Genomic DNA, 15,165 nt, shown 5'->3' with positions numbered 1-15,165 from the left:
GCCCGGCGTTCCCCTTACCTTCTAGGGCGGAAGTGACGGCGGAACGCTGTGATTGGGCGGCGTGGCGGAGAGGAAGCGGGTGCCTTTGCTGTCAGAAAGTTGAAGCTAGTCACCCCGGCTTCTGGAGACCCAACTCCCTTCAGCTTCGGCCTCTGGCACTCCCTGTGTGCACATGTCACCTGCCCGCCTTCTGCGACGGAGCTGAGCTGCGGACCGCCGCCCGGATGGGCCCGCCCGAGCTCCGTGAGAGGCGGGCGAAACCGGGAGGGGAGGGTGGCACGGCCGGATGCCGGCTGGGAAGCATCAGGCTGGCCTGTGGGCTTGGGCTTTGGGGCTCGCACCCAGGGCAGGTTTGGGCGTGGAGCTCTGAAGGCTCATATCTCGGGATGCCGAAACGCGGTGGGGCGGATAGCCCTGCGGGTGGCAGCTCAAGTCGAGTCTAGCCAGCCCTGTAGATTGCGTCGGTTGTGGACAGACGCCGAGCCCAGGATGCTGAGTTGTCCAGGGACCCTGCAGTCCCTGGAGTGACATTGACCTGGCTTTGTGTTTCCGCTCTCAGGCCACTGGAGAGGGAAGTGACCCTGGGCTGGCCCGTCCTTGATTGCAGACGGAGACTGAGCCGCTCTGTTAAAAAGAGGGAATTAGCTTTTCTCTCTTTGACTTCTGCCCTCTTCTATCCTTGGACTGTCTAGAAGTTCTAGAATGAGCTCTGATGTCTGTGGCTGTCTATATAGAACTGAAGCTGGTATATAACTAAACAAAAAAGTATCTCCTTCCGTCGCTTATTGAGGAAGCCCTCTGTAGCCAGCCTAGAAATTAGATAGGTAGACAAATGTAGTTGACAGGTAGATTTATCTTCCTGCTTAATTTTTAGGGATTGTTCACCAGGTATAGTTTTTTTTTATGTTTTAAAACATGTTTAGCTCATCTTCTGTATTTAAGAAAATTACTTTGGTGGAGACACATGCTTGGTGATTGTAGCAACATGGGTGTTTTGAAACAAGAATACCTTTTGTTGGTTAGATGAAAGAGAAGGCAAGAAATTGTGGCGATAGATTTATTTCAAGCAGGGGAGGAGCATTTGGATAGATGTGTATGTTCCTTACCTCCTGCATTACCTTGTTAGAGGTGGGGAAATGTATGCTTTGGTGGAAAAATAGTATAGAATCTTTCAGGCAAGTCCAACCGTTAGACATTGCCAGCTGATGCTGTCATCTTTAATCACGGGATCAAAGACAGGTTTGGGTCATAACTTTAATCCTAACACTCAGAAGGCAGCCTAGCCTAGATGTGGAATGTTAAGACAGCACACCCTCTCCCCCACCCCACCCCTTTGAGACAGGTTCTTACCACGTAGCCCTGACTGTCCCAGAACTCTCAGAGAGCTGCCTGCCTCTGCCTACCTAGTGCTGGAATTAAAGGTGTGTGCACCTCCAGGCAGGCTAAGATAGCACATCTTAATCTTGCCTTTTCTTATTCACTACTCCAAGGACGTCAAGGACAGAATCTTACGTTCTCTTCCCTCACCCCACCCCACCCCCCTCAGACAGGGTTTCACTATAGTTTTAGAGCCTGTCCTGGAACTAGCTTTTGTGGACCAGGCTGGCCTCGAACTCACAGAGGTCTGCCTGCCTCTGCCTCCCAAGTGCTGGGATTAAAGGCGTGCTCCACCACCAACCGGCTTACGTTCTTATTTAAAATTCAAATGAAGACTAACAAAGGGAGGCTTGCTTGGGTCTGTTTAATGCAGGTGACACTGCTAATTCAACATTGGCACGCGTGCTTTGAGTGGCTTTGATTGATGATGTTAAAATTTACCTGGGCCCACTGATGAAGCTTAGAAGTCTTTTATGTTATAATATGTTTATTGTTAATATATTTGAGAACTGACACTTTTCCATCTAAGCAGCTTCCATTTGCATAAAATAACTCAAGTATAACTGATTTGGCATACAGATGGGTGTGGTTTGTACTTTCTTCCTTATATATCCTAAACTTTTAAATATTGAAATACAAAGCCATAAAGAATGATAAACCTATAATTAATCAAAAGCAACAAACTGCTTAATTATTAGAGGTCAGATGCACGGTCCAACTCTATGTACTTTCCAGACCTGTCTTTTTTACATGAACAGTCAACAGGCAGCTTGTCATCTTAGAGAGTCTCATTTTCCTTTTTGAAATTATACTATCTCTCTACATAGTTCTGGCTGCCCTGGAACTATGTGTGTAAGCTAGGCTGACCTCAAACTCCCAGATATCCACCTGTCTCTGCCTCTTGAGTGGTAGATTAAGGCCATGGGCTACCACTCCTATCTTGATAAAATTCTTTTTACCTGTTTGAAAATTAGGTTTTGAGACAGTGATCCAAAGTGTCCTTGCCTATTGCTATCCAATCTTGAAACAGTACAATCTGATCTCTCTGGGCAATTCAATTTTTACTGTAAATCATTATTTAGAAGTTTCTTTTTAAACTAATGATGACAGGATGAGGGAGGAAATAAGCTACAGAAAACTGTTCGTATTGTACTCTTTGATTTACAAAGAATCAGTAAAGAGAATTTAGTAGCCTCTCTTTGTTTCGGGGTCCTTTCTCTTAAACTAATATAGAAAGAAAATATTTGGTAATACATAGATCTGTTCTAAAATTCAGCAATTTTTCGATATGAGAATATGCCTCGGGAGTCTGTTTTTACTAAACTGTAGTGTTTGCTTGCAAGCTTGTTCAAAGTTCAGAACTGACCAGTTGATTTCCAGTGGGAAGTATTTTTCCCTTTAATGTTATCCAAATTCTGGCTAAGGTTATTGGTTACTGTAGTTACCTCTCTGCCCTGTTTCCCCTTCTCATCATGGCCATGTTCCCTTCTTGTTTTCAATCTGTCCCTAGAAATCTTAATCCAAGGTCTGGAAATCCTTGCAGATGTACTTGTATGAGCTCTCTCACACACACTATGTGGGGCAAGCAGGGTTTCCCTCTTGTTACTTTCAAAGGGACCTCTGACCTCAGGTCTCTTAGGAGCTCCTGTTCTTTAGGGTTTATGTTTCTGCTCCACTTACTTTCTCGAGTGAGGGGAAGGGGACACAAGCATGGCCATACATTTATGTTGGGGACAGTTAGGAGTTAAATCTCCTTCTAATGAGAAAAATCAGTTGCTCTGTGGAGGTTGAGATGGGACTGCAAAAGAATTCAACCATACTTAACCGCTAGGACACTTTCCAGGAAATGTTCTAACTCCTGCCCTACAGTAGCTGTGAACATTAGTTATCATTTAACACTTGTCTTGTGGGATGCAATGGCTCTGGTAGCTGGAAAGACCCAACCAGCTACTGACTGGAGATGATTGAATGTATGGGAGAGCTCCCAGAGTGCGCAGCAAAGACAATAATAGGATTTCAAGGAGGAAGGAGATGGTAAACTTAAGACATTTCTGTCGACCTTGGAATCAGAGCTTTAATCATTGCTGAGCTGAAGGAAAATTGCAAAAGGCTGAGTAAACAAAGAGAAAGCAGAACTCTGCAACAAATACTCAGAAGTGAAGTGGGGACTGGAGCAATGTCTCATTCTTAGCCCTGCCACTCAAGTGTAAGGACTAGGTTTGGATCCCCAGCACCTATGTAGAAAGCTGTGGCGTGCACCTGTAATTTTAGTTCTGGAATGAAGAAACAGGAGGATCCTTGGAGTTTAGTGGCTGAATCACTTAGTACTAGACTCAGTGAGAGATCCTGTCTCAAAAAATGAATTGAATGGACAATTGACGCCTACTGTTGACCTCTAACCTCCATTCCCATACTTACACATGTCCATGCATACATACACCATACACACTCACACAGTGTGAAGTGGTGAGGCGAGCCAGGCCCAGAGGCACAGACCTGAAGTCCCAGCTACACAGAAGGCTAAGGCAGGAGCTTTTGGTTTTGAGGCCTGTGTGAGCTCGAGTGAGCCAGGCAAGGCTGGGCAACTTAGGGTGCTCCATCTCAGAGAGTAAAAAGAGGGCTGGAGATATAGCTCAGTGATTGTGTTTTCCCAGCATGCCTGAGGCCCTAGGTTCAACCCCAGTTCCACTGAAAAGATGTATCTATGTTCTGAAGAAGAAATGAGGGAGGACAAATTTTCAGAACAGGAGGAGCTGGTGGGGAGAGAGGAAGATGTTAATGGAGAATTGATGTTATTCTTGAGAAGAGCAGCTGGTAAAGTGCTTAAATTGAGCCCTTTTGGCATATAGAATATACCCTGAGATCATTCAGAAGCTGGAAAAGTTTGCACAAAGATGGACTTGGAACTGGGGAGCAGTTAGTGTTTGAACAGCAGGAAGGGAAGAGAGCAGAGAGAGTGACATGGGTCTCGGGCCCAGCATGCCCTGCATGTGGCCTCGGCGTCCACATGATAGTTACATGTCTTTGGACTGGTACTGTGCCACTGAGTTTGAAACAAGAGTCTTAGCACCTGCTGCATGGGAGTGTCATAAGGCTTGGAGAGCATATTTGCGACATGCCCTCTGTTCCTGTCACATTCACTGGGAATCTGTTCATGCCCCAAACTCTCACGTACAGCTCTCAGAATTACTTTGACCTCTGTGTCAAACTCTCCTGCAGATTTTCGTGCTTACTGCTACTTTCTGAAGGGGACAGTCTCTGCTTTTCTCACCTAAACTGCTCTCTCCCTGCAGCCCATTTGTCGTAGCACACTTATTGCACTGTTTCTGTGATTGTGTATTTGTGTGGTTTTTGTGGCTTTGTCTCTTCCACTAGACATTTAGTGTCCAACCTTCTTGAATGAATGAATGAATGAATGAATACCTGGAACATAATAGACCAAGGAATGTTTATTTTCTCACAGGTTTTCCAGGGCAGGAATTCAGGAGTAGCATTGGCGCATTGTTGTGAAGTTCTGATTCAGCATCTCTCATGAGGTTGCTGTGAAAACACCAGCTGTGACTGAAGAGGTTTTAAGGCCAGCTAAGGCCAGAGGATCTACACTTCCACAGTGATTTATTCAAAAGACTGTGCATGGTGTTAGCTTTAGGCAGAGACCCTCAACAACTCCTGCAGCTGGTGCCTAACACCTTCAGAGCACAATGGGGGGTGGGGGGGAGGGTGTGGCCACAGTGCCTTTTCTAGTTATCTTTGGAAGGGAAAATGCCCCACCATCACTTTGTGCTATCTTCTTGGTCTCGTAGGAGACCAGGAGGAAACCACACAGTATGAGTACCAAAGGCAATTGTCACTGAAGGACTGTAGAGATTCTCTCTGCAGGTGCTGTTAGGAATCACTTGGAGAAATGATAGGAATGCAAAAATAGTAGTGTTGGTGGAGCAGTCAAGATTGCTTGCCTTACAAGGTTGTGTGCCTTCCGTGCCGTAGTGGCATAGGAACAGATGTTGGGCTTTTCAGGGATTAACAAGACATGGCAAGAAAAACCATGACCAAGATCTGTATGTCTGTAACTTAGTTCAGCACCCAGCTTTTATCTTGCATGGTGATTCGACAGTGAGTACTTTGAGTCTTTGATGCAGGAGGAAATATAACTTCATCCTGACTGTGGTTACATTGGCCCTGAGGACATCTTAAGAGGTCATTCGCTGTGCCTGGCTTTGCGTCTGGTCCTTGTAGTTTCTGAACGTTTAGTCTTCACAGTGAGCCTGGATTAATCACGGCTGCTTCGATAGAAACTCTAGCTTTACCCCAAAGATCACAGCTCACAGATGGTGAGTCAGGAACCCGAACTTAGGCCTTGACACATGGGGCTCATGACTTACATTATGCCACCTTGTGCTGTTGCACTGTGTAATTTTGTCACCTGACAGTAGTTAAGAGAAGCTAGGTTCAAAGCTATGCGCACAATATGGTTTTACCTCTGTCACAGGAGTAAAGGAGGCTACACAAAAGTTGAGATTTGTTTTCTTGATCATTTAACATTTTGTTGATTTTCAAATCTTCTAGAGGCAGGTGTTAGAGTCAGAAAAAGAAGTTTACAAAGCAATTTCATTCTGAAAGTTGACATGCAAGTTTGCAGTCTTGAAGCTGTTTATGTGTTCCATAACATAACATAAGAATTTTCTCTCTCTTTCTATCTCTGTCCTATGGCTAAGAACTGTGAGCATGTGTCAGCATGTTTTTTTGCAATCAAGAATTTCTCCAGATAGACATTACATTGAGTGAGTGGTACTTGTCCACTGTTCAGTTTGCCTCGAGTAAATTTGACACTTATAAACATAGGGCAAAGTTAGGTTTGCCTCCAGGTTTAAAGGATGGCTGTAAACTAAGTAAAACATCTAGAAAAAACAGTTTTAAAGAAGTATTTAGTGTAAATATTGAACACTAAGACAAATTATCATTGTATAATCTACAAGATATTTTTTTAACTGCTGTGAATGGCCACACTTTTTCCTAACAGTGTATGTAAAAGAATTAGTGTATCTGGTAGATCCATGCTTCTACTTAGTATCTGTGCCTTTCACCAAGAGACACCAATAAATTAGTTTTGGAAGAGCATGTGTGTTCTCCCTGAATGTGACAATTAATGTTGGCATCATATCAAGAAACTGTTTAAAAACTAGTTCCCAGATTGAATTTCCTCAATCTTCATCTGTCTGTTCACTTTTTTGAGCACACTTAGCCTTGGTCCTTTGGTAGCATCTGCTCTGACTGTTTTCTGAAGCACCCACGGATACCATCTTCTATTGGTCTTCCACTACCACCTTTGCAGGGCTTCCTTCCTTCTTACCAGCCTTCTCTCTCCCATATGGTCTTTCTTAGTACACATTTTTCTGTAGGACTCAGTCCTGGGAGCTCTTTTTCCCTGTTTGCATTTGCTCTGCAGGCAGTCTTACCTAGTTCCTGTAGCTTTCAACACTGCACAAGCTGAGACTTCTAGATCTCTTAGCTGAACCTCTGCTCTGAGCTCTAGCTTCAAGCTTCCAGTTGTCAGTTTGACAATAAGCACATGGCCAGGTAATTAGCATTTTGAATCAGCACATCTGAAAAGCCATATGGGAAGGGAAAGTCGGTTTTTCCTTCACCCTCCAGCTTAACTCCAATCTTGCTTTTCTATAAATAGCCCTGCTGTCCTACTCAGGTGCCAAGCAAGCAGTCTAGCCATTGTCTGACTCATGTGCTTCCTCACCCTCTGTATTTCTATGAAAGTCCTTTGGTTCTACCTGTCAGTTATATCTCAGATCTGACGTTTTCCGTGGCCACGCTCTCCTAAGTTCCTGCTGCTCTTGTCCTCCTTGCTCTCCCTAACTAGAGTTGTCTTCCAAACATTGGATTTAGTTGTGATGGTCAAGACCCTCTAGTGGCTTCCCTCATCTTTAGAGTAAGAGCTAAGGATTTTAGCATGACTTGAAACTGCATCATCTAGCCTTCCTCTGCACCAACTCCACCATCTAATTCATTACCTATTAGATTCTCCAGCCAGAGTGACTTCCTGGCTCCTCTTGGACTGCAGCCCACTCCTTCTTGCCCTTTGGTCGTTGCCCCGGCTGTTTCCCTTCTTTGCTTTCTCAATTTAACTTGTTCTTCACGTGTCACCTTCTCTGTAATGCACAGACCATTTACACTGTTATCACCCCCTTTCTTCTCTGGGGACACATGGGCTCCCTAAGGTAGAGTGCGCTGTTACCAGTGTTCCCAGGACCTAGAACAGTGCCTAACATACACCAAGTGCTTACAAAGTTAGAGTGGATGAATGAACCAACCGTTCACTGAAACAGTCATAGGACTCAGTGGTAAAGACTCAGAGAAAGAGCATCTCTTTCTCTGGTGATTTCCATGACCACGTTCCGCTCTAGATGCTGTATGTCTTCCTATAACCTTCCTCTTCCTCTACCATGGGCAGTCCCATATATCTTATCTTGTGTTTGGCTAGATCCTGTTCATTTTTCCCCTGTATGTTACTTCATTTTTAAAAACATTTTATTTTATTTTTAGTTAGGTATATATGTGTTTGTCTATGTGTGGTCTGTGCGTATGAATGCAGGTACCGGAAGAGGGCATCATATACCCTAGGACTGGAGTTATAAGTGGTGTGGGCTTCCTAACATGGGAGCTAAGAAGCAAACTCAGATCCTCTTCAAGAGCAGTATACACTCATAATTGCTGAGCCATCTTTCTAGCTCCCATATGCTGCCTCTTAAATCCAAGCCTCATTTATCTTCTTTTATTCCTTACCTTTATTAGCTCTTACTACTTAATGTGTAGTGACTTCCTTGTCTCATTCAGTTTTACTAACTTATACTCATATTATCAAATGGAATTATTTAATTTATATATATGTATATAATCAATTTATATCTTATAGCATGTCATAGAGCATTTTATTTACTTATTTTGCAATAGTGGGTATTCAGAGAATGTTGAATGAGTAGTCCTTTCTGCAAAATAGAACTGGTGTGATTTTTGCAATGGTTTTGATCACAAGGGCTGCAGTTATTGAAAGGAATTTATGCTTATATAATCCCTTCTTATTCCCAGTTTTAGGAGTTTTTGGTTGTCCTTGTTTTAATCGACCCTTGCAGTGACTGTGGTCACATAGTGTACTCTTGGTTCATTCCATTCCACAGCAGAGTTTGCTTTGTTGGCTTAGTAGAATTAAAGTAATATTTGTGAGTAACATTTTTGCTTTTGTTTTAAAATGATTTCTTCTTTTTTTAGTTAAAGTCTCCAGGGATTGCTGAATTGCTGAGGAGTTTGAGATACAAGCTGAAGTTCCCATTCCATGGATCCCTTGGGTGCACCTTCCCAGTTTGTGGATGTGGACACCCTGCTAAGTTGGGGTGACTCGTATAAAGATGAATTAAACTCCTACGACAGCACAGCTGAGACATTCCAGGAGGACCCCATCAGATCGCCTTTTCTTTATAATCGGGACATTAATGGAAAAGTGGTTCTTTGGTAAGTTTTTCATTATATCTTACTGTGTATGAATCCTCATTATTTTCCTCTAAAGTTCCTTTTTATTTAAGTCTTAGCCCTATTGAAATACTGCTTTTACACATACAGCCTTGTTGAGGTGTAATTATCATACAGTAAACAGAATTAAAATGTACAGCTTAAATGTTACTATGTGCATGCAACCGTGAAACCCTCCCCACAGTTAAGACAGTGATAGTCCCATCTTCTTCAGAATTAATCTCATTGGTTTACCTGTGTTGGACATTTCATATACATGAAATTTCTACAGTGAGATTTTTGGACTTAGTATAATGTTTTCACTCTAGTGCAAAGGACTGCTTTTCTTTTATGGCTCAGCAGTACTTCGTGTGTTCACACTAAGAGCACATTATCAGCTCACTAGTTGATGGACAGTTAAGTTGTTATATTCTTTTGGCTATTGTGACTGATGCTGTTTCTAAACTTTTTAAAGCAACTACTTTCAACTGTGCAAATATTCTGTTTCAATTAAGGAAATATGGCAAGGGACAAAAGTATGGTGTGATGGCTTTGTGAATTCTGAGTTGGGGCAGTTTCAGTAAAGCTCACAGGTGCCAGATTAATTGTGAGCCACGCATTTTCTCCTGTTTCTACTTTTTTTCTATTTCTTGACTTGGGAATTAGCAAAGCCAATATTGCAGAGATAGGTTTTGGAGAAATTAGAACCTAGGCCAGTTATCTCCCTCCTTTTTCCCACAACTACTTTTTGTCTATTGGTTCCACAGGAAAGGAGACGTGGCATTGCTGAACTGTACAGCCATTGTGAATACCAGCAATGAAAGCCTCACAGATAAGAATCCCGTGTCAGAAAGTATCTTCATGCTTGCGGGGCCAGATCTGAAGGAGGACCTACAGAAACTTAAAGGTGAATGGACACTCTTAGGCGTGTTATTGCTTAAGGAATACTTTGATGTCTTCTATCATGAAGAAGTTTGTCGGGTGTTTTTGGAAAAAACTCTGCATACAAAGCTGATTTCCTGCTCTTGAAACCAGTAGCCTTTGCAGTGTCCACGGTGCATGAAAAGCCAGGCCCTAAGATTTCACTAGCAGTACAACTCATCAGTCACATGCTGAATCCTAAAACAATAGGCGTGCTCGCTAGCCTTATCAGCTTGATACAAACAAGTCATCTAAGAGGAGGGAACTTCAACTAAGAAAATGTCTTCATAAAATGGGGCTGTAGTCAAACCTATATGACATTTTCTTAATTAGTGATGGATGTGTGAGTGCCCAGTTTATTGTGAGCAGGGCTCTCCCTGGGCTGGTGGACCTGGTTCTATTAGAAAGCAGTCTGAGCAAGCCATGAGGAGCAAGCCAGGAAGCAGAGAACATGGAGTTCTGAGGAGGGTTGGAAACACCTTTAATCAAACTATAGCGAGATGCTATAAAAATATAAAAATCAGAAAGGAGCTTTAAGAAAATACTGAAAAGTTGTTTAGTAAAGGGAACAGAGAAGCTAATGTGTAAACTCCCCTTATGGGGGTTTGCATGCATGTGCATGCTCCTGAATCCTAGAGCGAGACTTCGAAATGCAGAGTGGAAGGGCTAGCACGATTTTACACCAAATTTATCACTCTTAAATTTAATATTTACCTATAAAGAATAAAACTCAGGGTTTAACAGACTATTTGGTAGTTGTTAGTGTTTAGCTCTGGTTCATTTTGTAATGCTCCCCTATACCAGGTGTGTGACTGGCAACTGTGATGTCACTGTTCAGTCCGAGTCTTCTCGACTCTCAAGTTGGCATGGTCATGGTAATCCTGTTCCTGGCAGAGAGCAAAAGTTTAGTAAATGCTTTTGATTAAAAAACTGAGTATCACACAAACCATTTGGCATAGTCTATTGCTGTAGGCTCCACTAATAAACTAATACACAGATCAAATGGCATGGTGGACTCCAGTTTGATAGGGAGAATGAAGTTCTGTTGCTGTAGGCACTATTAATAAGTTAGTACATGGATCAAATAGCACAGTAGACTTCAGGTATGATGGGGGAAGTCAGAGTCTGTTGCTTCTGCTGCTGCCAGTTAGTTTTCTCTTGTTTTGTTGGAAGGACCATTGCTGACCTAAAAAGGTTATCAGTGGCTGCTGAAGGTCTCAGCAGTGACTCTGTCCTTTTTTCTCATTTTTATTAAATTAGTTAATGATGACAGGTTATGACTTACCAGATTTATGATAGAAAGCTAAGAGCAGTTATCAAAGGAACTGACTGGAAATACAAGCCAAAAAACAAAAATTGATAGATATTAGTACTATAATTTTACAGTAAATTTAGAACAGTAGACAGGGTCAGGCCAGGAGCTGGTTTTACAGTATTTCTTGCACATATGAAGTACTTACTGTCAGGAGGATAACAGATCTTCCATCCTGTTTTTATTCAGAAAACCTGAGTTAACACATCCTTCTTCCTTACCCTTCCCACAAAGTCTGTCATTAGGTCCTAAATTTCTTGTGGCTCTTTTTCTCTCCATTACCATTCCCTCCCTCCCTCCCCACCAACTGGTCTCCCTACATTTATTCTTTGTGAAATCCATTTTCCACACACTAACTGGTGTTTACATAGCAAACTATGAACGCCTTCTTATTGCCCCCCTACTTCAAACCACTTAGTGGTCCCCAGAGTACTTAAACTGGTCTCTGGTACCTTCAAGCTCTCACCCCTTGGTGTCCAGTCTCACCCACACTGGCTTTCGCCAGTACCTGAACTCAGTACCTGAACCCAAAAAGATCTCTGCTCACCACTTGCTCTCTGAAAAGCTCTCTGGTTTGCATTTTGGTCGCCTTTCCTCTCTGTTAACTCTCAAGTCCTGCTGACATCTTTTCTGCAATGCACAGATTCCGTTTCCTTCAGAAAGGCCCTTCATTCTGTAGAATGTGCTCTTAGCCTGTACGGTGATGCTTCTCCCCTAACAGTAATGCTGCAACGTTACTGATTGTTACTGTTCATACAGACAGGAACTGCCTGACAAAGATAACAGCATCCTTTCCTTTAAGTAGCTGAGAAACATTAATTCTCAAGGGTTTTAACTGAATAAACTCTAAGCTAATACTTTTAACACTGCTTTGTTGAGAACAAATCATCAGTGCTCAGAGAGGCTGTGGTCAACAGCCACGTATGGTTCTTAGTGACCACTTATCTCTTTGCTCACCCTCTTTCCTGCCACTTGATAAGGGAATATGAGAGCCTGGGTGGAGACTTGTAGTGAAACCTACATCCTTCCTCAGAGACCTGTCAGGAAGGACTCTGACTCTTCTGTGTGGGCGTGATTCCTCCTTGGAGTATCTCCTGTGCTGTTGTTTGTCTGTCCACAGTGTATAACTCTTCTAATAAACTTCTTACCCCAGTCCGTTTCAATGCTGCCTTTGAATCTTGCAACCTGAGAGCTTCAGTGCAATGGTAAGAGCATTTGTTGCTCTTGTAGAGGGCTCAGATTTGGTTCCCCAACACTGGCATGGTGGTTCACAACCATTTATAACTCCAAGAGTGGTATTGCTAGGTCTTGAGGTAGATTGATTCCCCATTTTCTGAGAAACCGCTATACTGATTTCCAAAGTGGCTGTATCAGTTTGCATTCCCACCAGCAATGGAGGAGTGTTCCCCTTACTCCACATCCTCTCCAGCAGAAGCTACAATCGGTATTTTTGATCTTAGCCATACTGACTAATGTAAGATGGTATCTCAGAGTCATTTTGATTTGCATTTCCCTGCTGACTAAGGATGTTGAGCTGTTCATTAAGTATCTCTCAGCAATTTGAGATTCTTCTGTTGAGAAGTCTCTATTTAGATCTGTACCCCATTTTTAAATTGGATTATTTGGTATTTTAATGTCTAGTTTCTTGAGGTCTTTATATATTTTGGAGATCAGTCCTCTATCCGATGTGGGGTTGGTGAAGATCTTTTCCCATTCTGTAGGCTGTCATTTTGTTTTATTGACCATATCCTTGCCTTATAGTAGCTCCTCAGTTTCAGGAGGTCCCATTTCTTAATTGTTGTTCTCAATGTCTGTGCTACTGGAGTTATATTTAGGACGTGGTCTCCTGTGCCCATGCATTGAAGGCTACTTCCCATTTTCTCTTCTGTCAGGTTCAGTGTGGTCAGATTTGTGTTGAGGTCTTTGATCCATCTGGAAATGCATGTTCTGTGCATGGGGACAGATATGGATCTATTTGCAGTCTTCTACATGATGCCATCTAGTTATGCCAGCACCATTAGTTAAATTGCTTTCCTTTTCTTTCATTGTATAATTTTATGTTCTTTGTCAAAATTCAAGTATTCATAGGTGTGTGGATTAATATCAAGGTCTTCAGTTCGATTCCATTGGTTCACTTGTCTGTTTTTATGCCAATACCAAGCTGTTTTCATTACTATAGCTCTATAGTAGAGTTTGAAGTCAGGGAAGGTGATGCCTCTTGAATTTTTTTCTTGTACAGGATTGTTTTAGCTATCCTGGGTTTTTTGTTTTTTCATTTGAAGTTGAGTGCTGCTCTTTTGAGGTCTGTGAAGAACTTTGTTGGGATTTTGATGGCAATTGCATTGAATCTGTAAATTGCTTTTGGTAAGATTGCCATTTTTATTAAATTAATCTTACCTATCTAAGAGCATGTGAGATCTTTTCATTTTGTGTTGTCTTCGATTTCTTTCTTCAAAGACTTAAAGTTCTTTTCTTACACAGGTCTTTCAGTTAACGTTACCCCAAGGTTCCAGAGGGTTGCTCCCTCTTTTCTGGCATCTGTGGGCACTGCATACTTGTAGCACACATGCAGGCAAAACACATGAAAGAAAAAAAAATATGAACCCAGCAGTCTTTTTTTGTGTGTTACCACTTTGTTTCTGGGAGCTTTATGATCCCATTTTTATTTCTGATGTGCTAAAACTTCATAAAGTCTCTGTGTGGCTTGTGTATTTTGATTGCCACCCTGGTTTCAAATTTCCAGACCCAAGAACTAGAAGAATTAAATATCGGTTGGTTTTAAGCCATCTGTAAGTTGCACTTAAAACTTGAATGTTTTAAGAAGCCAAGTGTGGTGACCCACACCAGCAGTCCTAGCACTCGGGAGGATGAGATGGAGGAGTCTGAGTTTGAGGCCAGTTGGGCTATATACAGTAAGAAGAGCCAGTACAGGCCACACAAGACACCACTTTAAGCAGGCAGACAAGTGAGACACACATGCACATGTGCTCCTTGTTAGATATAGATTGATAGAGGCTGAAGGAAAGACGGGCTCCTCCAGAGGCAGGAGTGTTCTTTAATCAGAATGGTTGGAGGGCCGCAGTCTCCTGTGTATAAGTGAGACTGTGCACACATGGCATGGGGTCTGGGGATCTTATGGGACAGAAAAGGGGGGACTTTGGAAGAGTTTTGTCTGCAGGGCAGTTCCCCTGCAGTCTGGAAGTGGCAGATAGCAGCAGGTTTGGTATGTGGATCTTCTGATCTGGTCAGAAGCTCCCACAGGTATTAGCAGTCCCTCGCCTTCCTGTCCAGAGTGCCTCAGTCTACCTGAGGCCTTTAGATCATTGACCCGCCACTCTCGTTAGCTTCTCTGTTCTTCCTCCTCAAACAGCAGCACCTAAAAGATCATGAGGAGGGAGGAATGTGGTGCTCAGTTTCTTGCTTTTCTTTGCTTCCCTATTTCTCTATGAATTACTCCATGCTGTATTTTCTTGTTTTGTTTTCCAGTTTTTTTTTTTTATTCTCTTAATTTCCCTCTGTTTTACTCTTGGGGTGATTTTCTCAACTGTAGTCTCAGCCCCTACTGAGTTTTACTTTCTCATAGTTTTGGTAGTCTGCAGCAAATAGGAGTATGTGCTGTTTTCTGCCCTCTCTATATATTTTTTTTAAAACACCGTTCTGGCCTGACTCAGAGGCCCTGCATCTCCTCATACATCTCTGAAGGTCATGTTTCTAATGTCAGGACTTTTGGTCATTTGTAAGTCTCCACGCTGCATTTTGATGTCATGAGCAATAGTTGGTATTCTCTGTTTCTGTTTTAGTCAGGGACTTCCTCTCTTCCTAGTGGTTTTTAAGTGTTAGTGTTGTTTTGGGGGAACTGAAAAGCTAATGAGGTGTGTGTGCGTGCGTGTCTTATTCATTTGCCTGTTTGTTTAAGGTAGTGTCTGTGTAGCCCATACTGGCATAGAACTTACTGTATGTAGCCCAAAACATGACCTGAAACTTGGACCCCCCACTCTCATCCTCCTGAGAGTAGGTGTGGTTCACTGTGCTTAGTTGCT

At 42.6% G+C, this 15,165-nt stretch overlaps 1 protein-coding gene across 2 annotated transcripts in view; it reads left to right on the top strand.

Moving 5' to 3' along the window:
* Positions 1-40: 40 nt before the first annotated feature.
* Positions 41-15,165, top strand: part of Gdap2 (ganglioside induced differentiation associated protein 2) — a 49,966-nt gene continuing 34,841 nt past the window's right edge. Inside the window, exons 1-3 of one of the 2 annotated variants that reach the window (XM_085677923.2) lie at positions 41-243; positions 8,656-8,895; positions 9,660-9,799. In XM_085677923.2, the coding sequence (XP_085534049.2) occupies positions 8,720-8,895; positions 9,660-9,799 (316 nt within the window). In that variant the 5' untranslated portion in view covers positions 41-243; positions 8,656-8,719. The remainder of the gene's footprint in view (positions 244-8,655; positions 8,896-9,659; positions 9,800-15,165) is intronic. The other variant, XM_048442186.3, reaches the window with a different exon arrangement.

This window comes from Myodes glareolus, chromosome 17 (genome assembly GCF_982192425.1).
Source record: "Myodes glareolus chromosome 17, mMyoGla1.1, whole genome shotgun sequence".
NCBI lineage: Eukaryota > Metazoa > Chordata > Mammalia > Rodentia > Cricetidae > Myodes > Myodes glareolus.
Note: the sequence above shows the minus strand (reverse complement) of the source record. Positions and strands in the feature narration are given on the sequence as shown.